Genomic DNA, 23852 nt, shown 5'->3' with positions numbered 1-23852 from the left:
CCCTTCCTTCATACTCAACGTACAGCGTGTGGGCTGGAAGTACCGTGCAAAGTTGTTATAAACCAGCCTCTGCTTAAGATGTGTTTCAAAGTTTTTGTTCAGTATTTCCTCAGGGAAAGCCTTTTAACTCTTTAATAGGGCAGCTCCTTTTCATTTGTCATTCCTTCATTTTGGTTCATTTTTTATTTTTTATTTTTTAAATTTTTAAAATTGATTAATTAATTAATTTATGTTTTTGCTTTGAGATGAGGCTGAACTCAAGAACTCAAGGGCTGTTAGCCCTGTATTGTTTGTCTGTATTTCTGATGATTCCTTTCTGAGTGTTCTGCCTTTAGGCAGGTTGATCTGGTCTCCCCTGTGTTGTTTTTTTTTTTTTTTCTTTCCCCAGTGATTTACTCATTATTCTTCATATGGGATGACGTTTTATGTGGTTGGGTTTGAATTGTGTTTTGTCTTGTGATAGGCAAAGGCTTGTATTTTCTTGGGGAGTTTTGTTTTTCTGATCACTGATTGTCTATCAGCCAACCATTCCAAATGTGTACTTGAAAGTTGACAGATAGCGGCCATTGCTAACTGCTTGCTGAAGAAGGCAGTGTCCTGGCTGGGTGTTTTGTATTTCTGTTACATTTCCCACTCCTGCTTTTTCTCTTTTGGGGAACCGTCTGGTTTCTCTCTGAGTAGAGCACCTCATTGAAAAAAAAAGCACCCATGAACTGCAGACTCAACACCAGAGAGAGCCCTCCAGCTTCATGCATCCAAATTCTGGTGCCCGAACTAGCAACACACTGAGCTTATCAAAGAAAGAGTGTGTGAACATAGTGCAAATCTTTCACCTCTGTTGGCCTTTTGGTATCTGCTCTTGCCCAGGAAGCTGCAGCGAGCTCATTGAGTCCTCCTTTGAGTGGGCTTTGGCCCAGATTTTTGGGGGCTTCCCAGGTTGTGGTTGTGCTTCAGTAAATCTGGATCAAAGGTTAGAGCTTCAGTCTTTTTTCCTCCCCCAACATTAATTTTTTCTCTGAGTGCTAAGTTTAGAACAGGCTGTTACCATGTATTGTTTTACAGGTATGGGGTCTGCCTTTTTAGTTTGGCCTGAGTCTAGGGGGTTTCATTCCCACCTGTTCTTGTCACTTTTACATCCTTGCATGCATCCTTGGTGAGAGGCAGCTGCTGGTGTGAACAACTTCCTGCAGGTGGCTTATGTATTGCTAATACAGCTACTCTAACAGTGATCACAGCAGCAATTGCAAAATGTCTCCTAGTGTTCAAAACTTCGAGTTGGGCGAAATGGCTTTCCTTATGATATGAATTAATTGCTGCCTCCCTGATGGATGCAGATAATTCCATCAAGGAAGACATTAAAAGAAGCACACACATAATCTATGCTGTTCCACTTTTAGATTCAATCATTGTGAGGAACTTCCGTAACCATAAACTGTTGGCCATTTCTGATGATTCCACCTAGTCAGCTATGCCTAGGAAATGCAGCCAAGAGTATATGTGAGAAGTGTTTATCTATCTATTCTATTTCATTTTTTTTTTCCTTTCCTGCCCCTGCTTTTTCTGCACATTTGCCTTTGAGAACAAATTGAGCAAAAATAGACTGTTTAGAAATGACATCCTGTATAGGATTAGAGGGGATGGCATCAGGTTGTGCCAGGGGAGGTTCAGGGTGAGAATGAGGAGACATTTCTTCTCAGAAAGAGCAGTCAGGCACTGGGACGGGTTGTCCAGGGAGATGGTGGAGTCACCGTCCCTGGGGGTGTTCAAGGAAAGGTTGGACGTGGTGTTTAGGGACATGGTTTAGTGGATGACGTTGGTGGTAGGGGATGGTTGGGCCATCTTGGAGGTCCTTTCCAACCATAATGATTCTATGATCATACCCAGTTTTGTATCTTTGTCTACAGCACCCCACGTTCTGCTTATAAGAGGCCACAGCAGTTAGAGCATTCTCCCCACTTGATGTAGCACTATAAACCCAGTTCCCCGTTGCTTGAAGAAAGGTGTTTCAGCAGCAATGTGTTGGTTTTTCCTCTTTGGTACCAGCTATTGAGACCCATCTGGAATGTAAGAAATGCGGAAAAAACCCTTTATTTACTCATGCAGTTTTGTGTCACAGGCAGTAACACCTCTGTCATTTTAGGAAAGCGATCAGATAGTGTCTCTTGGACACGACAATGCTTATTTTTATGTCACCTTGGAAAATATCTCCATTTAGCTGTAATGGGACAGTTATCAATTCAAGTGTTTCCTGCTTGAACTGGAAAGAAGGGGGAATGTATGAAATTGGTGCATCATGAATCAGAAATATATTCTGGAGCTTTACCCAGCTGGGAGGTCAGAGCATACCAGCAGATGATCAGATCAGCTGCTTCAAGTTGATAATACATGAACGAGGACGTTTTCAGCAATCCAAAGTCTACCTCACTCGCCACCCTCTCCAAAAGTTGGGGTTGCTACAAGTGAAAAGTACTGGATTCTCGATTCTGGTGCTGTGTCTCTATTCCTGTACTCGAGGCATATTTGAAGATGTGGGAAGCTGAAGTATGTCTTACGAAGCAGACGTGACTTCGTATCCAAACCTGTAGAAATCCATTTTCATCAAACCATCTTCATCCTACTCCATAAATGACTGGATTGGTGGATCCATATCTCATCTTGTAGTCAAATAAGCTTTGCTGTTCCTGTTCAAGTTCCAGAGCAAGCCTGAAATATGTTGCACGTTCAGTTAGTGCCTCCATTCCTGACATGTAAAAGCAGTGACCTGGATTGGATTTACATTTTCACCAGTCTCAGGGCTGTTGCAGAAGGATATTGTGGCTTCTTGCCGGTAGCTGCTTATATGAAGATAGAGCCTGGAAAATGTGAAAGGGAGCAGAGAACAGTTTGGTGTTGCCTGCATTGTGGGTGTGAAAGATTATTTACTGGTAACTGAAGCACAAGCAGTAAAATATGCACACAGTTGTGTCCCGGATTCTATCGATTCTATCCCCTTTTCCAGCAGAACACTTAGACTTCGGGGGAGAAACTGATTGTATATACTCTGTTGATCTTAAAGTGCCTGCTGTTAAAATTAGGAGTGCTATTACACTAAAGTCTGAATCCAAGTGCCCGTGACCTGTGCTTCTCCATAGTCCGCATATGTGCTCCACATCTGAAAGAGCTCTGAAATCCTGCTTTTCTGATGTCAGGAGAAGAATTCTGAATCTTGCCAGTTAAAAAATCTAAAAGCTAAATTCTCTAAGCTTATGCTATATGATAAAATGCAGGTATTTTAAAAGTAATTAAGATAAGCTCTCCTTTTAATGACTTCAGTTTTTTTTTTCTTTAAATTGTTTCCGTTCACATCTAAAGATTTCTTTCAAGTGCTTCTCATTTGTAATGCCTTTTTTTTTTTTTTTTTTCCTACTGTGACTGTATATAGAAGCTGATTACCAAGTTCATGAATTTTCTGAAGACCAGTGCAGGCAGTGTTAGCATCTGCTTCCTGACTGTTATTTATAGGTTCTGATTACTATGTTTCTAGCAGCACCAGTCCCTTCTTTTAATGGCACTTCAGGTTTTAAATAGTTCTGCAGCCCTTTATGATTTCCAGAAGATATTCAAAAATGTTAACTTCTTGTTCATAGCTTCATTCTAATTGCATGCCAGTTCTTAAGTACAGTATTCACTACTACTACTAGTTGCAGTTTTTTTCCTATTTCTGATAGAAATCAGAATCAGTAGTTTTTTTGATAATAGAATCTGTAAGCTAAATATTTTCAAATGCAGTTTTTGAGAAGCTTCATTGTGCACAATTGTAGTGGTTTTTTTTTTATTATTTAAACAAAAGGCCCCCTTTTTATTTTGAAATACTCTATTCATTTTAAAATATTTTTTCCTCTTTGGTGCAGTATACCTTACTGACCTGAATGGTAAAAATATTTTATTCAATTGAACCTAAAAATATTTACTTTTTTTGATTTGGTGGGAAGAAATAAAGGTGATTAGACCCAGGTGACTGGGTAGCTCTCGAAAATGATCCCAAACTGCTGTGAAAATGTGCGAGGAGCAAAATTGATTTGTAATATTTTATTGTAAGGAAGTTAGCATTATTGGAAATCAAGATTTGATGTAGGGAGCTTAAGTATCAGAAGTGAACCGAATGAGAAGTATTTAAATTTTAGGTGATAGTTGGGCATGAAAAACAAAATGTTCCACATAAAATCATAGAATCAAAGAATGGTTTGGGTTGGAAAAGACCTGAAAGACCATCTAATTCCAAACTGCCAGCCATTGGAAGGGACACCTCCCACTAGACCAGGTTGATTGTATAATTCCCTAGGCATTAAATATGGATGATTAATTTTTGTGAAAAAGAGCTTCACTTTCAGCTGGACGGAAGGGCCATAACTGGAATTGGACTTGGAAGATAAGGTGCAGGATGTTTTATCTCAAAGTGAAGAAAATGTAATTTTCATGGGCAGGGGTACATAGATTCTATTGTTTGTTTATTCACAACTGTGCAAGCAAGTAAAAGATGTCAGAGATCTGGCAAACAGATCTGTTTCTGTATTATTTAATTACTACTGCTTGTGTACCAAATATTAAAGCTACCCAGGCATGGCAAATTAGAGGTTTAAATTTAAAGTCTGGCATATACAAATCTCATAAATCAAAGATACTGTGCTAAATTTGTGTGTCAAGATAGTTGTGCAAGTCCTACAGGTTTTTTAGTATCTGGAGTGCCTACTGGGTTCTTGAGTACTGGAGGTGCTCAGCAGCTAGGAAGTCAGAGCAGTGGATAGAGTAGGAGCAACAGTTTTGTGCCTATAAAACAGGTCTGAAAACTAAGAACAATCCAAGTAATCTAAGGTCAGGCTGCATAAAAAACTGTGATGATAACATTCCTAATATGACACAGCTCATATGAGGGATTACCAGTAAATTTAGAAAACCTTGATGAAGCTATTTTCAGTATTTCTTAGACCATGAAGGCCCAGGAGATTATAATTTGCTGCATAATTTTTCATCTTGCATAGATTTGCTCGAGTGAATAACTCTGGTCTGAAATGTGGCTTATCAATAAATGCCATTGGACTTAACCCTTTGAAGTGAACGGAGGAGTAAATTTTGTTATCTTCACCGGAATTGTTAGTCAGACAAGCAGGCATGAAATATGAACTTCTAACATGGGGATATTTCACACTAATGCCACCATTTTTATGAGGTTGTTGCATGTTCCCCATTGATAATCATTTTTTCAGTTAATGAACCTACTGTTCAGCCCAATGAACTTATTTTCCTGTCAGTGCTGACAACCAACTGATACAAGAGAGCAATCCTTATGTAGATTTTATGTCTCATAAAGGAGACGAATTGTACTGAAGACATTTGAAGACATACAAGAAATTGTATTGTATTCTCATTTGTTGAGAATCTCACATTCCTTTGTCTCTGCAAGCAGATGATGCTTATGCGCTCTGTCACCATTTAGTGTCAGCCAAAACCTTTAAGGTCAGTGTTGGAGTTTAAGCTTTCCACAGTTCAGTGATGTATTCTTCATGTATTAGTCTTTGTGAATTTCATGGTCTTTAGTCTCTGCACTGACTACAATTCTACCTGGTCTTTTTGTTCCAAAATGTGGTTTATGGTTCGTGATTGGCAAAGCAGAGGACTAAACAAAAAGGAGTAATCTGTAGGGCACCAAAGAAATTTCAAATGTTAATCAATTTAGATTGTGAGCTTGTGCTGTTTTTGAGATAATTACCATTCCTGTGATAAATTTGTAGTGGCTTTTTTTTCTTTATTATAGTGATTGTAGCTTTTTTGCTGTTCGTTTGTTTAGTTTTGTTTCTTAAGTGCAGTGACTTTAGTGTATTTCTTTAACAGCACAATAAATGAAGGTGATATGAATAGGTGATAACTTTAATTATACCTTCTGCATTCAGTCTCATACATCTTATTCAGTCTCAATTCTGCAAAAGTTGTTTTCCTCAAAGCAAAATCACAGTAGTGTTAACAAGCTTCTTGGGTCAGGTGTAGCTATTGTCCTCTCCCTGTTGCATGTACTTGAATATTGAACACAAATACATGTGCTGCTGTCAGTCAGTCTTAAGAGTAAGTGAGACTTCGGAATTGCATCTGGATGTTCAGGGTTATCAGTATGTTTATATCCACTTTTTTGTTACCTGCTCCCAGATAAGTGAGTTTCCGTATTCGTCTAATATAAACTATTTAAACAGTTGAGGAAGGTGAGGACTTTCCCAGCTCAGACTTTCAATCTTCCCATGGTTTTCTTCCTACTCACATTTAGTTGGACTTGGAATTTTCTGGCAAATTAAATGTAGACACTCGCAACACAGCGGATTAAATTCAGCAGAGGGAAAGATACACACACAGAGGTCCCTTCAGTCGCTGTCCCTTTGACCTCCCTCTCATGCAGCCGTATAATCTCCAGACCCTCTTGCTCCTGACATGAGGCCCTCGAGCTTTGTGGCTGAAGGCCTTGCTTGCCGTGAGACCTTGCAGTGCCCAGATGTGGGACAGAGAGTGAAGTTGCGCAGAAAGACCGGGAAGAGGGGCTTTGACAAGCGAGGGTAGGCCACAACAGTGAGGTGCAGGGCTGTCAGTTGGATCAGTGTGGTGGATGGCGCCTGCTGGTGTGCGGCTGGCCCCCTTTATCTTTCCTCCTCTCACCTTCCCCATCCTGCCAGCCTGTTCCTCTGCATCCCCTCTCCCCCAGCTCTGTCACTTCCCTGAAGCGTTCCTTAATAAGTCTGCATAGCTCCACAGACCCCCTCACACCAGTAATACGGATGCTGTCATTTCCCCTTATCTGTTACAAAGTCCAAGCTCATGCTCCTCAGATGTATGCCTGTGGTTTCTTAATGGCCCATCAATTAACGGCTGAGGAGTTTTGGTCCTCTTTACTGTCTCCTTTAGTGCTTACTTATCAGGGGCCTGTCTCTGTGTGTTTATGGCTTTCCCTGTTACTTCCCCTTCCCCATGAGGTGAAAAGCTCCTTGACCTGATAACTTGAATGAACCAGATGGTCCCACCTTCCCCATACCCTTACACTCTCTTTTTAGCCGTGTCATGACGATGGAGCACTTCGAGTAGCTGCTGTGAGCAAGAAATCGAACTAATGGAGGCATCAGACAACAAATTTTGTGGCTTTAGATAGACTCAGCATGTGAAGTAAATAATAGGTGGATAAGATTTATAACGGATTTTATGATGACAGACGCATTTCAAGCCAAGCAAGGACAAGAGGTACATCAGAATGTCTGCAAGTAACTTCTGTCAATTTGAGTAATGAAGGTTGTCACTGTACCGAGTTAAGGACAGTACAGATTTAACCAATTAGAAAAGTACCTATTATTTGTATTGCAAGTTTGATTTCTGAAGGACTTCTGTTTTTACTTCTACAAATATGCAGCAAGGAGAGAGCTTGATTCAGACCTTTTGTCACAGGCTGGTAGGGAATTTGAATCTGTTCAGTTGAGATTATGCATGAAGTTTCTTACCTTAAACAGAATGTCATTCTAAACAGTATGATTATACTGCAGTGCTAACTAAATAGGCTACAATAAAATGAACCTTTCAGAAATTCGCAGGATTTGTCAAGGTGGAAATAACTTGTCCTGCTGTTTATTTTGTTTCCTGAGAGGAAATTGCTGTAAGCATGCTTTGAATGCTTAAACAAGTGAAGTTTTTATACAGCTTTCACCACTGTTATGTGTTCTTGTTTGCAGAATCCAGTTGTGTCCAGTTCCAGCTGGTCAGAAGTAGATGTGCTGATGCTGGCTGGGACAATTGGCCATGTTTTGAGTTTGGGGGCAAGCAGTTTTATAGAAGAGGAACATCAAACCTGGTATTTTCTTATCAATACCCTCTGTTTGGCACTGTGTCAGGAACTCTGTAGAAACCATTTTCTTCTGAAAGAATGTGACCCTCAGCATGGTACCAGTTTGAAACAAAATTTTGATGGTATCAGGGAAGCCTCTGATTGCAAGAATATAGATGTACCAGCATCAGGTAATTCAAAACTGGACAAGGTTGCATCTTCAGCTGAATTCATTAAAGGATCAGATAAGTGGTTAAGCTTAGCGAGTCCATGGATCATTCTTATTTGCTGTCGACTGCTTCGATCCTTGAATCGGACGGGAGTCCAATGGGCTCATCGGCCAGACTTTGGGCACTGGTTGACAAGGTGGGTATCTGATTTATTATCATACTTTCTGTCTTATTTATAAATTAATGTATGTTTTGCTTGGTGAAATATGTATACATTTCTATACAATCTCTATACAGAAAGCGCTGTAAGCATGCAAATGGCATAAACAGTGAAACAACATAAGGAATTTTTCAGAGCTGCTTCATGTGAGTGTAATTCCTTGTGTACTATCAATAGATTATAATCTTAGCCCTGCACCATGACTTATCTAATTAATGTCAATTATACACGATAGGTTTATCAGTGGCAAAAAGTAAATATTTTCCTTGTGTAAGTCAACAGTGGCTGGTTTGGGAAAATAAAAATCACTTAATAGAATTAAACCATTAATTTTAAAGCAGAAGGTTCTGCTCAATTTCAGACTTTATGAAGTTGCTGGAGAAGGTGCTGCACATAAAGTTCTTCCTTGTCTGTCACAATCATTTCATGTGTGGGTGGAAAACTGAAGGAATTTTTCAAATGTAGTATGATAAACAGAAAAAGGGAATTTCTTACAACTTGAAGTACTCTGAGAAAGGCTGTTACTCTTACTGCCTTTTAGTATTGTGAAGAACTAGAGCCATTATTCAGTGATAAAAAGTACTTAATATTTGAATTGTTTTCTTCTGAATGTCAGCTGGTGGATGGAGAAGCAAAACCTTGCAACTGACTAGTCACTGTTTTACAGACAGCAGATGGGGAGGCTTTGCTGTGTAAGATAAAGATCCTTCTTGCCAATATCTTACAACATGTTGATGACATGTCATTCATCATTCATTAATAGCAACATGAGTAAATGAACTAATATGAGACTAGTTACATATTGGCAGCCTCACAGATAAAATGCTAATTGCTGTGACAGGCATGAGTGCTGAGTGACATGACTTATGAGGAAGTTTACTGCATTACAGTAGTTGCCCTATACCAGAGCTTTCACCATGCTTCCCTTGTGTGATGAGGTGAGGGATTGAGGATGGAATGTCATATTCCCAGTCCTAAATCCACGCCACAGAGAACTCCATAAAGAGCTAAGCCAGTGTGTGACCAGTCCTATTGTAAATACAGGATTAGCTGTGATTTGTTGTGACTGGGATGATTTTTTAAAAGATGAATTCTCAACATCTTCCAAAGATTTATTTGCCCAATAACTTCCTGGGCCAGACATCTTCTTCAGACTGGCAGCCCTTTTCTTGGACTGTACTCATACCACAGCACTATGGAAGAAGGATTTGATATTCTTGGAGCTGAAAAACTGCGTTTGTCTCCCTTGAATATATTGATCCATTGTCTCTTGTGCTTTTGCTGGGCACCACTAAGACGTGCCTGGATTCATCTTTTAACACCCTTAAACCCCCCTTGTGTTTGGTGAGATCTATGCTGAGCCTTCTCTTGATGCTCAACAGTCCCAGTGCTTTCAGCTTCTCCGTGTATGACAGATTCTCCAACCCCATCATCATTTTCATTGTCCTTTACTGCACGTCTTTCTTTGTACTGGGGAGCCCAGAACTGGACGCAGGACTGAACAGAGAGGAAGAAATGCCTTGCTTGACCTGCTGGTAACATTTTTCCTGATTCAGCACCAAATGCTGAATACAGTCTTCGTTGCAAGGGCACAACTTGGTGTCCACCACGATGCTCAGAGTCATCTCTGAAAATATGCTGTATGCCTGGTCAGCCCCCAGCCCATCCTGCTCCGTGCAGCTCTTCCATCTGAGGTGCAGGATTTGGCATTTCCCTTTGTTGAACTTCACGGGTTTGTTGTCAGGCCATTTCTGCAGTGTGTTGAGGCCCCCCTGAATGACAGCACACCCATCTTGTGGTATCCCAGCTGCTCTTCCTGTTTTGCATTGCGTGCAGACTTGCTGGTCTGTCCTGTCATGCAGGTCATGAATGACTTTGTGGTACTGATCAGAAGAAGCCTGTGAGCTGGGCAGCTGAGCCGGTTTTCAGTCCACCTCTCTGTCCACTTATCTCAACCCTACTGCATCAGTTTGCCTGTGTGTTGCAGGAGACTTAAAAGCCTCGTTAAAGCTGAGATAAACACCACTGCCTGTGCTCCACTCTTCCACCGAGCTAGTCATCTCCTCACAGAATTCGATCAGGTTGATTAAGTATTACTTCCCTTTCATAAAGCCAGAACGATCCTGTTATTAAAGCTGTTTGCCTCCCCCATCAGAAAAGCTGAAGTACTGGCAGCTAGATACCAAAGCTGAAACTTCAGAATGTCACTGGTAAACTGTTCTCTGTGTTTCCCTCCTAGTTATAGATTCAAATTGGGTATATTTGCTTGGATCTTAGAGCAAAGGTCCTGCAACTATAGCCTTAGGCTATGATTGCTTTTTTTGGCAGGAGTGGTATATTAAAGAGCCCTTTCCTTAGCACTCAAGGTACCTACTGCCATGCTGTTCCCATCACAGGCCCTTTATTTTACCAGCACAGCTGTTACTTTGTCAGTGTGGTGAACTGATGTGGCTGGAAAAATAACCAAATTTGGTGTAGGAAGCTCTTGTCTTTCAGATAGATCACGTCCCGCTCTGATTTACCATACAGATTAACAGGCACATGTTCTGGCACAGTACATGGGCTGGCTTAGTAACAGGATTGCAAGAATGGACGACTGTGCAAGCCAGCATTGCTGCTGTTGAAATTCACATTGAAGCAAAATAAGTATGTGCATCTTATGAATTGATGCAGACATAAACACTTTTTCTTTTTTCTTTCTGTCATTGTCAAGAATTGTTTAAAAAGACCCACTTGCCTGTCAAATTTGGATGGGAAAGAATTAATGATTTTTCAAAAATATACTTTTTTGGGCTTTAATAAAAAAGTTTTGGAACAGTCCAGAGTGCAATACCATGGCAGCCTGAGATGATGTGTAATTGGGGCTGCCACAGCTCTGCCTTTTTCTTTTCAGAAAGCTGCTTCTGCAGCGTTCAGAAAGCTCAAAAAACAGCAGAACCCTGGCATAGGTTGGCTCAGGATGCTGTGAAGCTACATCCTGACTTAAATCACAGGAGCAGCTTTTAGCCTAACAGGAAAATACAGGATATGTCACCATGGTGACATGTACTTCAGTTGCTTTATATGGTTAAAAGTTTACATTAATAGCAGCATTTAAAGTGCACAGTTTTTGGACTTGAGTGATAGGATGTAGGTGGGGTAAATCCTTTCTTGGGTCTGAAGTGGTTCATAGGATGAGCTTTGGAAAGATTAGTCAATGAATCAACTAAATCTTTGTACGTCCTCTGGTTTGTGGGGGTCCAAACTCCTATTTGGTGAGCATACTTACATTTTTTTTTGTTTGGAGTTTTTAAATTCTTCGTTGCTTCTCCTTCACAAGAGAACAGCGTGGTAGAGGTGTCTGTTTCCCTAATGTTTTGATCAGGATCCAGATGATGTGTTTTCCTTATAGCATAAATTAAAAGTTGGTGATAAGCTGAGTTGCATAAAGCACTTATTCCTCTTCCCAAAATGCACTGCGAGCCTGTAAGGTTGATTGTCATTCTATTTTTAGTATGTGTTTAATTTGCATAGGTATGTCTTAATAGCACATTTTCTAGTAATAAGAAATTAGAACCTTACTCAGATCATGTGTATCTTGTTAGTTTGAGTTAAAGCTGCTCAGGCTTTTTCTAGCCAGGATTCTATTATTTTGTGTTTTTAAGATAAGCTGATGAACAGTCTTCCTTTTATTTACTCTTTACATACCTGTAGTCATTCTCGGACCAATACTTTGCATACCTGGACAGTGCTTAAGTGGCTGAGTGTTCATGTGAGACAAAGGGATTATTGAACAGGTTTGTACACAGGAAAATGTCAGAAGCAAAACACAGAAATTCAGTTTACTTATAGCATGTTGAAATATTATCATTATTATTTATTTGTTATTTTATTAGGGATTCATTCAACAGTGCTGAAATTAGGGAATTGTTCTATGTTGTTTGCAGAGAGACTCTGCAAAAACTGCTGCAAAGAAAAGACATGCTTCAGTGAGAAAATGCACAATAGAAAAAAAGACAGTAGATGAAGCAGAAGAGAACATTCAATCCCTAACAATTCCCTTGCCAGAAGTAAGGTTTACTTTTTAATTACTTGGTATTCAGATAGTTTTGTTCAGGTGTTTAATCCTGGTAAGAGCTCATACTTAGAAGATGTCAGATGCTGCATGCCTCACTGTAGAAGGGGTGAAGGTGTTAGCTGGAGCACCCCCTTGCAGAGAAGTTTCCAGAAGCACAACAGCATGGGAAAAGGATTATGTTTTCTTTCAGTAATGTGCTTAACTCCCCCGCCAAGTGCCACCCCCTAAAAACTAGCATGCAATGTGAATCCTGTGTATTCTGTTGTATGCTAGTAGTATGAAAGAAAAAAAAATAAAAAGGCTTTATCCACCTAAAATGTGATTCTGTGCACATGTATAACTCCTTTCACTCCACTAGTATTTGCAGAAGTGAGGTGAGGTCAGACCAGTGGAAGGAAATGTCTTCAATCCTCATTCTGATACCAGAAATATGAAAGTGTAGACCACCAGCTGTTACATTAAGAGCATAAAAGACAAAGTTTTTCTTTCTTTCCCTTTCCTTTCCGTTCCCCCCCCCAGGTTCTCAGGTTGTTTCTCATGGAACTCTTGGTACTTCAGTGTTCATTTTGTGGCTTAGGCAAACACCACTACGTTTCATCTAAGATAACAGCAGTATGTTCCTGCCTGTTTTTCTGGGTGGGATTATCAAAGTCATTTAGGATTTTGCTAAATGGCTGAACTCTCTGTTGAACAACTACAGTCCTGTTTCAAACTGCATGCTAATGTAATATATACTTAGCTGCCTTACTGTAAGTACTGTGGTTGGAAAACTTGGAATCTGTAGGTGGTTTATGCTGACGTGACTTCGCTTGCTATAAATCCTTTTTATTTGTTTCTTCAGCAAACTCTTTGAAACACTGGAGTAATTTTTTTTTGTTGTTATTTTTTTGCAACAAATTTACTTGGTTCAAAAAAGTCCTAAACTGAAGTAACAGAAGATCATCAGAAAATGTAGACAAAGGCTGGATATAAACCCCTATGCTAGCAGTCAAGAATATGCCATTTGTGACTGGTGTGCGCGTGTCTTTGAACATACCCTTGCTTTACATTGGGCCTTCTATGAGGATTTTTCTTTATTTTTTGGAGGGATAGAGTATGATTTCAAGTGTTCACTGTAGGAAATTGCAGGTGTTATTGAATGTCTCGCTTGATATAGCACCGGTTATTATTTCTTTCAGGCAAGAGTGCTTTTTTCTCTTTTTTCTTTCTTTTTTTTTTTTTTGTTACTATGTTAATTTTACTTACAAGAGTCTCTTAACAGAATTGCATTGATAAAGGGATGAAGACTAAGTTGATGGTGATGTGCTGTTGTTTATATCCGATTTGATTTATCTCACTCTCATACAATGAATAGCTAAGGAGAATATATCCTGAAAGCTTTTAAAATCTAACACAAGTGTTCATTTGAAAGATGCACTGGCTACTAAATTAGTTCTTTATGTATAGATCATAAGAAATTATGCATTCGCTATGTTCACAGGTTGCTGCAGCAGTCCATTCATTCTTTCTGCCATCTCTTCCTGTAGGAGAAGGATATTACCAAGGAGAAACATTAAGAGCACATTATATGTTCTATAGTGTTCTATTTCTCCCTTTTCTCTACTACCCTCCAGAGAGCAGTACGTCTCCTGAGAGTCCTTCTAAGTCGTATGAAATGTTTGACTGAGTCCTGCACGGAGGACTAACAGGGCAACTTTTCTGCCCCTTATTCTTTCCTCTGTGACTTTTTCATGCAACAGCTGATAAAACTATTGGTCAAAATCCCATGAAGCAAGTACCAGCACATAGGAAAGTAAACCCGTTTGAAGTACTGTAATTTTGAGTAAATCAAAGATAAAACTGGAATTTCATAAATGTGATCAGAGTTAATGCAGATAATAGCACAGGCTCAGTATTGGTCTGCTGAAGTCGATAATCTTTTATCATGGCATTTTGAAGTGTGGAAGACAGAGGTGGAGCACTTAGTTCTAATGCTCTAAATGATGTTCTTAGCAGAAGGTAAATTAACAAAATTAGTGTTTCTGGGTCATTTGGATGCTGGGAATATTTGCAGTAGGCAAATTTTAGCGACTTTTGGATTATAAGGGGCTTTCTGAAATTGCGTAGCTAACTTTAGTAGGGATTAAGTGCAGATCTTTACCTGACCCCCTTAAATTTTGCAGTACTAAGTGATATCACTGTAGATTTAAATATACAGCTTTTGGCAACATGCTTAATGAAATGCTCTTGGTTCTGTAATGACTGTTATATACTTAGGATGAGGGGGGGCACACAGTATCTGTACTCTTGGCCATGATGCAAATTCTCAGTTTCTATCACTTGAATGTATTGATTCACTACAAGGTGATGTATAAAAATCATATTGTGCTAATGTATTTATCTGTGTGTATGTTTTAAGCTATATATTTCTGGTCATTCTGGCTAGGCAGTATTTTGCATGTCGAAAATTAAACAAATTAAATACATGTGCGGTTATTTATAACGGGAAAGTAGTTTGAATTCAAAATGTTCATAATGCAAAAATATTCTATGCCTTCTCCTAGAAAATGAAATCATATGGTATAAGCAAAATTTGCTTTTTCAAAATGTGTAACAAAATCCTAGTTTAAAAGCCTTGGACCCTTTTCCTTTATGCAATAAGCAGCTCAGTTTTTATATAATTAAGAGAATAGCTATCATATGGCAGAACACAATAATTACACTTTAAGCATGCATACTTGAATATAAAACCTCATTAATAACAACATTTTTTTGAAACTACTAAAATATTTTGCCATACCTCTTGGAAAGTTTATAACAGGTGTCAGTGCAGTGATTAATTTGGAAATACAGTGCTTTAGCTAAGGCTTTGTCAAATGTGTTTATCAGTAATTGCAGTAGTTTGAAGTTTTTTTGTCTGTTTGTTTTTGTTTGTTTGTTTGTTTTTTCTCCAGTTCTGAACATAAGTCTGAACTCTCCTTCTTGGCTGCAGTTTCCCTAGTTATGATCTTCTTTCTGGTTCAAAGAAGATGTTCCCTGGTTTCAAAAATTGCTATGGCACTTGGTCTCCTGGGAGTCTACAGTTACCGGGCAGCCATTGGAAATGTTGTATTTCCATGGCAACATGACAGCAAAGATATTTCAAAGTAAGTTAATCAACAGATATGTAAATCTATTTCTAGAAAGGTGTTAACACGTTCAATATCAGGGTGAAAAAGAATGTTATGTCTAGGCTGGAATCAGATTCTTATAAATAAAACTATTTTTTAGATGGTAAGCACTCAGTTTTTGTGGAATGTGCATAATTTTGAACCTCATGAAGTGTCATGCAACTGTCAAATTAGAAATCTGTCAGATAAGGACTAATCTGAAGAAAATCCAATACTCATTGTCAGTATTTATACTATAAAGAAACTCCAAACACACCGTCTCTTGTTTTAGGTGGATTTGCCACATTTAGCAGAGAATATGCCAAACTCATTTAGCTATTTCATAGCTTTGAAAAATACTTATACAGTAATTGGGAGAGTTGGTTTTCTGTATCTTCCTTTTGCAGTTGAGTGTTCTGTAATGTGTAGCTTTTCAAGATGTAACAAAATCCTTCATAAGACCTGGGCTGTGCTGCACAATGTATACTAAGGATTTTCATGTGGATGGTAGATTTCTTACAGAAGTAGTTGCTGTAGCTGTGAGGAATCTATTAGCATTTTTAGCAGTGACTACTTTTGGAACATAGCTAAGTGGCTTTAGTTTTCTCATGATGCTTTTTATCATTGCATTGTACCTGGCTCTGCAAGCCTCAAGTTGTCTGATATGTCAAAGCTGTGGGAAACTTCCAGAATTAGGTAGAGCATTCAAAGAGGAGAGCATTCAATTCAAGGAATAACAGAAGAGAAGTCATAGAACACTTGTCTTATGGGTGGAATTAAACTTTCTCTCACGTTCATTTTAAATTGGATAGGTGGTTTCTTTTGGAGCTTCTTAACTGGGGACCAGAGTTTCACAACATGTGAAAAAGACTTGCAGGAAAAGATCTTAGGACATACAGAAGATCAGATTTCCTAACAAGATATTTGTATAAACTATATTTACATGTGTATATATCTGGATGTATTTACATATGTCCCATCTTTCCAAATATTGAAGATAATTCTAGTTCTATACCAGTAATAAAATTGTGTGTTGCTTTTGCTGGATGCAAAAGTAATGGTAGTCTTTTCTTGGTCTGCAAGATTTGGCTCTGTGTTTGAAAGTGTTTCTGGAAGCATGTCTGATTTCTGGGTGCAACCTCTGGTTTTGTTTGTGTTTGAGTAAAGTCTTTGGAGAAGAATAATATCCTTGCAATAAAAGAAAAAAAAAAACACCTACAGCGTGGGACAGAACATTAAGTGTAGCAATTGAGCTACAAATGAAATGCAATTAGAGAAATAAGTGGAGTATTTAAGACAAAAGCCTTTACTGAGAACTTATTCATTCTGTAGTCAGCGTATTGATTTTAATTACAAGAAGAAAGATAAAGGTTTTTTCTATTATTTCACCTTAAATAAATGGTGAATATGATGATTTGCTTAAATTATGTCAGACGTTTATATATCTCTGATTATATGGTTATTTGGAAGTTACTATCAAAATTCTTGAAACAAAGCTTTATAAAACAAGCTTTATTGTCAAGTATAGTGGTCTTATACTTAAAGCTCAGCTTGAAATTAAGTGGCTGTTTATCTGGGAGCAATTTATTATTATTATTTTTTTTTTTAATTGAAATATCTTTGTGCTTATGTGAGTACAGATACCCTACAAGACTCCAGACACTTGTCATGTATGGCTTAAGAAGTAGAACTGGATATTCCAAGACGCTAAGTGCCACATGATCTTACTTGAAAAATTGGCCAAGTATTGTGGCATTCACCGTGCAACCCTGGTACTACTAAAGACACTTCACATTTTCGCATTTTTGTATACTAGCTGGTGCGTTTTGTGCACTTTTAAGCAGCCTGAAAAATCCTTCTTGTGTGTTTTTATTAACACTTGATGTTCCCTACCCAGTGAGTTATACCCTTTAGACCCACTGCATAAACTGTTGAATAAAAGCTCACAGGGCTAGAAAAATCAGGGTCCTACCTCTGTTGATGGCATGTGTTCTGTGCTTGTCGTAAGAATTGCAGTGTTGGACTTTTCCTGTTCTTCAACAAGAAAGATCCAACAACAAATGGTGTAATTAAGTCACCGCTTTAATAAGGTAGACTAAAAAGTGGAATGTAGGTAAGCAAGCCTGAGGTCTCTTCAGGTGTTGGGAACACTTCTTTCATGGAGCAGCAGAATTTTCACATGTACACCATGCAGGTCCCATCTCCTCCCATGCTGTGGTGCTGTTTATCTTGCATAAAATAACAAAACCCGTGTCATCTCCTGACAGGCTGGAGTGTTATCACTGTGGTAACACCCAACAGCACACAGCACAGGCTGTAACAGGGATCCCGGTCCCTTACAGCAGCAACTCATGCTAACATAGGGGCTTCTTAAACCAAAAGTAAAAGGCCTAATAGAGCAGGCAGGGTTTGTCCAAAACGACTAACTGTTCAGACACAGTGTCTTCAGCAAGGATCTCAGTACAGCATGCCAAAAAGGATGGTAGACAAGTTAGCAGATTTCAGATGTTAGCTGATGTGTCAGTATAGTGGTTCTAGCTCACCGTGATTAGACGGCTGAGGTGACAAATGGTAAAAGTCTACTTAAAATGCCATCATGAATGAAACCAGAACTGTCCTTTATATGTGTCTGGAGGTATCTTTAGCATATTCATGATATAAAGTGGAGCTAGATCCAGGTGCAAAGTATAGGTACCTTTGTCTCAGACAAAAAAAAGGCTGTACGTAGCTACCGCATGAGCAATGCTTGTTTATTTAAGACAGAGAATCTCTGCTCTGAAACTCTCCCTCTCCCCTTTACTGAAAACAAGTGTTATCTCTGAATGTGACAGCTGTTGGGAGGTGGATGAGAAGAGAAAATTGAAGAGTGTCCTTTCCTCTGTGGCTCTCACTAAAATAACCTCTAAAATAAAAAATGCAAGGAAGTAATTTGGCCTTCAATTTTTCTGAGCTCTTTTATGTAATGATAGTTTGTGCTGTGAACAAGATGAGGATACACCATGCTGACACAAACAAAGTAAGTGCTTTTGCTGAGAAACTGTTCTTTTTTAGTTTGAATTTCCATGAACCCATTAATCTCAGTTTTCACTTAACTGTTTGAATAGTGACAAATATCCAAAGCTGTTTCCTAAAATTTTACTTCTACGTTCACAGAACCATAGAGTAGTTTGGGTTGGAAGGGACCTTACAGACCATCTAATTCGACCCCCCCTTGCCATGGGCAGGACACCTCCCACCAGACCAGGTTGCCCAAAGCCCCATCCAGCCTGGCCTTGAACACCTCCAGGGATGGGGCATCCACAGCTTCTCTGGGCAGCCTGTGCCAGTGCCTCACCACCCTCACAATAAAGAATTTCTTCCTTATGTCTAATCTAAATCTGCAACTGTTACCCCTTGTCCTATCGCTGTACTTCCTGATAGTCTCTCTCCAACATTGCATGAATGTATTTGAATACTTACTGGTAATAATTACATCAGAATTATTAGAGATATTGAAATAGGGCACTTAATTTCCGCATGAGCCAGAAACACAGGAACTCTGTGATCTTTACTGTTTTGTTCCATGAAGAAACAAGTCTCTGTGCTTTACAAAAGAATTTAAAAGGCTTGCTACTTCAGGGAACAAAATACTATTATTTTCTCTCTTGCTTTTTGGTTCTCTTTCACCGATACGGAAAAGAAAGATTGAATTCAAGTTCTCTTGTTGGTAATTGTTAAAGAAGAAAATTGACCTTCTAAAGGTTGAAAGGTTATATAAACTTTAAAGGAGAAATTTAGTTTTGGAAATTTTACCTAGCAATGATTTCTGTGGCCAAATAGTTATACCAGTTACACCAAGTGTAACTATACTCTTACTGTTTTTAGTGCTATGGTGTAATTCTCCATGTATTTTTTTTTTTTTTTTTAAGTCTAAGAGACTCAAGAATCATCACTTCTGAATGAATTGTCTTACCTTTGTAGGAGAACATGTTCATTCACCATTCATGTATAAAGGGACTAAAATTCCCTGAGGAGATAATGTATTATAAATTGTGGATAAGATGTGTGGATAATGTGTATTTTTTTGTCTTTTCCAAGATTAAGATATATATATTAAAAATTTTATGGATATATATACACTTATTTTTCTTTGTGCCTTGGGCTTTGCTCTTTTAGAATAGTGGGAAAAATAATATATTCTTTTAGAATACAATTTTAAAGCCTACTGGCCCTTGTCTTTGTCAGCTTTTTGGATGAGATACTGTGCTTTCTCCAAAAGCTGACTTCCACAGGAAATGGAGAGGCAAATCAATTTATGGTTGCAATGAACAGCAGTAGATACTAATTACACTTTAGAGCATTCATTTTGTTTTGGGATTTGAAAAATGTATGTGATTTCAAGGAAAAAATGTGCTGGTTTGTAGTATACGTGTGCAACTGTGTGAGAAAATATCTGATGAATGCAGACTGAAATAAGGATCTTCAAATGCTATTGCTGTTTGTTTTTTTAGTCTGTTTTGATTGGCTAAAATGAAATACCTGTTTATGTTAATGAGTTCTGAAAAATCACTGAACAGCTTAAAAGAATAATTGTTTTTAAATCATTTTATTTCTTGACATAAACATTCCATGTTACCCTAAAGAATATTTTGGGGGAAGTTCGTTATGTTATATAAACGGGATAATTACACGAATGTATTTATGGATCTAGACCTTGAATAGTAATAATGTGAATTTATTTTGGTTGTATTAATTGACATTTATTTTTATATTTTAGGTTTGTTTAGTTTTTTAGCTCAATCTGTTTTTCTGAAAGATGCGTTGGAGGTGTTGTTATTTAAATGTGAACTAGTTTTAGAGTTTTCATAACTGAGAAAGCCCTCTCATAAAAATGTCCAGTACTAACCTTAGAATTTGGCCTATTTGGCAGGACTGAAGAGAGGTTTTGCACCTCTTTTGAAAAAGATTTTTTTTTGACCTGTGAAGTAGATAGTAGTAGCTTATCTTTCTGTTTTATTTGCTTATTCACATATACATGTATATATTCTATTTTATTTCTTCTTTAGGGGGATTACTGAAGCTCGTTTTGTTTTTGTCTTTGTTCTTGGCATAGTCTTCACTGGCACTAAAGATTTACTAAAGTCGCAGGTTATTTCTGCAGACTCCAGCGTGAAGAGTACAGGATTATGGGAAGTGTACAGTGGATTGGTTCTACTAGCAGCCCTTCTATTTAGACCTCACAATTTGCCAGTGTTGGTGTTTTGTCTGCTGATTCAGACAATGATGACGAAATACATCTGGAGACCTTTGAAATTTGATGCAGCACAGATTACTATCATGCACTACTGGTTTGGCCAAGCTTTCTTCTATTTTCAGGTAAGCTAAATATTCTCCCTACTGTGGGGCTGGGAGGGGGAATAGTTTTTCGATGAAATGTTGTTCATGGTAAGTGAAGTGCCAACTAAACCTTGCAGTGGGAGAGTTCACTGAGTTCTGAGACGTATTTTGTTTCTAAGTATATTATTAACATTTCTATCTCAGAATCAGGAAAGATACATACCCTGATAACTTGCTAGCCTCCATGCAGACTTCCACAACTGTCAAGAGTATCAGAGACCTATACTATGGAAGTTTGGTCTGTTTGTGGACTACCTAACCACCACTATGGTGATAGCAAATTGAAAAACATCAGCTGAGTTGTTTAGTACCAGTAACAGGCACATGCATTTTTGTGCTTGATTCTTGAGGCTTCCAAAACATTTGGTAACATAACAATAGGTCTATATACAGTTTAAGACTGAAGTGAAGCTCTATGACAAAATAATATATCTTTATGAGAATCAAAACTAACTGACATTCTTATTTTAAGGAATGATACCATCTTTCCTGAGGAGTCTTACTAATTTCAGTAACATTGTTCATCACATTACATATAAGGTTGCAGTTCAACAAAATCTTTTCATTTCATCAAAGCTGGAGAGGTTCTTTCCACTTCTAATAGTGCTGGAAACTTAGTGTAGCAAACTATCTCAAAAAAGCATTTGTCGGGAATCAGGTTGTTAGGTTCTGGATTATGAGGAGAGGCTTTTTGATTTTCTGCAAAATTTCAAGGTACAGCCTGCATGGGCTTTAATTTTGAGGCATGGATGCTAAATTGTGGTCAAGCTGAGGGTATCTTAAATGGTTTCTCATCCTGATAGTACTGTTTGAGGATTGGCTTCACTTTGCTGAGAGTGCATCTCAGGACAGAGAATTGCTGATGGGCATATGATCATCATGATTCACCCCTTCCTACCCAGTTTTCCTTATGCCTCCTCCTCTGAGGAGGTAACATTTTTTGGTTGAATAGCTTTTGTATGTCTTGAATGTTACAGTTCAGACAGCCAACTCTGATTATTGCCTTTTGAGAGCAGCCCTTAGTGGGGTTGGAAAAAGGCCGAAGGTAGAACCTTCTGCATACGAAGGTACTGAGCAAAATCGGCTGCCAGAAGTGTAATAGCGGGTAGGCTGACAAGAAAATGTTGCTTGCAGAAAAGAGACTAATAAAGAATTATCTGAATGTTTTCACAAAGCATCTATTTTCAGTGATGATGAATTCTTGGTGGAGTTGGCTGAGAATTTCACAGAACCACCAAGTCACGGAATAGTTGAGGCTGGAAGGCACCTCTAGTTATCATTCAGTCCAACCTCTGTTAGTCAACCAGATTAGGTTGTGCAGGGCAGTGTCCAGTCTGATTTTAAATACTTGCAAGGTTGGAGGCTCTACAACCTCTCTGGGCAATGTCTCCCAGCGTATGAGCACCTTAACCAGTAAAAAAGCTTTTTCTGATATTTAAATGGAACAACTTACATTTCAGTTTGTGCCCATCGCCTCTCATCCTTTCAGCAGGCTGTACTGAGAAAAGTCTGGCTACACCTTCTTTACTCCCCCTCATCAGGTATTTATAGACACTTACGATCCTTGCTTAGCTTTCTCTTTGCAAAAGTAAACAGACCCAGCTCTTTCAGATAATGGTTGTGTGACAGATGCTTTGTTCACAACATCATGTCTGTGGTCCCTCAGTGGACTTGCTCCAATACATCCATGGCTTTCTTGTACTAGGGAGCCCAGAACTAGACTCAGGACCCCAAGCGTGATCTCATCATGGCTGAAGAGGGGATGGAGCATCATCCCTAACCAGCTAGCGATGCTCTCCCCAGCACAGCCCCAGGTGCTGTTGGTCTTTTGTGCCAGAAGCACAAATGGCTGGCTGGTAGACAGCGTGGTGTCCATCAGGACAACCTATGGATGTCCTTCTCTGCCAAGCTGCTTTCCGAGTGGTCAGCCTCCAGCCCATCCTGGTGCCTGGGTTTACTTCTTCCGAGGTGCAGGATTTGGCATTTGCTGAACTTCATGGGTTTGTTGTCAGGCCCTTTCTGCAGCGTGTTGAGGCCCCCTGAATGACAGCACACCCATCTTGTGGTGTACCAGCTGCTCTTCCTGTTTTGCATTATTGCAGACTTGCTGAGGGTGCTCTCTGTCCTGTCATGCAAGTCATTAACAAAGATACTCAAGAGCATTGTCCCTGCTGTGAAGCTTTGGGTTCAATATCTAGTGAGAGGCCTCCAGGTGGATTTTGTGGTGCTGATGAGAAGCCTGTGAGCTGGATAGCTGAGGCAGTTTTCAGTCTGCCTCTCTGTCCACTTATCTCAACCCTACTGCATCAGTTTCAGTTCGCTTGTGAGGGTGTTACAGGGTATTACATGGCTTTTTTTTTATTGATTTTATACTGGTGTCATTGAGAAGATGTAAATATGTTTTAAGGTTTTTCGTCTTACCCTAGTGTCTGTTTTTCTTTTCACTTTCTACGACCATTGCAGTTGGAGAGCTTATTAGTTTTTGGAAGACTGGAAGAAGTGACTTCCACTTTAATTAGCTGCATGTTGTAGTGTTGGATATCTTGAACTTGCAGGGCTTCCCCCCACAGCCTACCACCCTCTTGGCAACTTTGACATTTCTACTCGATGTTTTTTCTTTGGGAGTAGTAACATCTGGTGTGATACAGATTTCAGCAAACTTAAGGATATTTTAAAAATTGGCTTTGACGAAGGAGCCTCTGTGTACAAGTGATGCTGCTGAATCACAGCATCCAGAGCTCAGAAGGGTGTAGTTCTCTATTGCTTTGTTGTGATCCCTGTTGCTTGACTGTTCTTGTGTATCCCTTGTCACTCAAGATCTGGAGAACGAAAGGTGATAGTTAATTCTCAAAGCTTCTCGTAGAGGCAGAACAAAGCTTCCCGCCCTCACCCCCCACCCTGTTTTCTTTCCCAGGCTGGTTTATTATTAAGTTCACTATATGAAAAGAGCAAATACAGATAAGGAGCTACCTTGTGTCCAATCACTTGTCTGTAAACTCCAGCTCTGAAGAGATTCTTCTGAGCTTAGCAACTGCTTAGCAATTTTTTTTATTAATTCCTGTTCTCTTTAGCCCTT

At 39.0% G+C, this 23852-nt stretch overlaps 1 protein-coding gene across 10 annotated transcripts in view; it reads left to right on the top strand.

The window, feature by feature from the left end:
* The window catches only part of PIGG (phosphatidylinositol glycan anchor biosynthesis class G (EMM blood group)), an 88487-nt gene that overhangs the window by 24426 nt on the left and 40209 nt on the right, over window positions 1-23852 (top strand). For 5 of the 10 annotated variants that reach the window (XR_010827434.1, XM_048051020.2, XM_048051021.2 and 2 more), the window contains exons 9-11: window positions 7734-8191; window positions 15206-15397; window positions 20446-20755. Coding sequence is in view for 8 of the 10 variants with exons in the window: in XM_048051020.2 (XP_047906977.1) it covers window positions 7734-8191; window positions 15206-15397; window positions 20446-20755 (960 nt within the window). In the remaining 2 variants the exon portion in view is untranslated. Of the gene's footprint in view, window positions 1-7733; window positions 8192-15205; window positions 15398-20445; window positions 20756-23852 lie in introns of those variants that run through there. The other 5 variants (XR_007159089.2, XM_048051031.2, XM_048051029.2 and 2 more) reach the window with 5 other exon arrangements.

The sequence above is a fragment of the Anser cygnoides genome, chromosome Z (genome assembly GCF_040182565.1).
Source record: "Anser cygnoides isolate HZ-2024a breed goose chromosome Z, Taihu_goose_T2T_genome, whole genome shotgun sequence".
NCBI classification, from domain to species: Eukaryota; Metazoa; Chordata; class Aves; order Anseriformes; family Anatidae; genus Anser; species Anser cygnoides.
The sequence above is the reverse complement of the archived record's forward strand: the minus strand, read 5'-3'. Positions and strand labels throughout refer to the sequence as shown.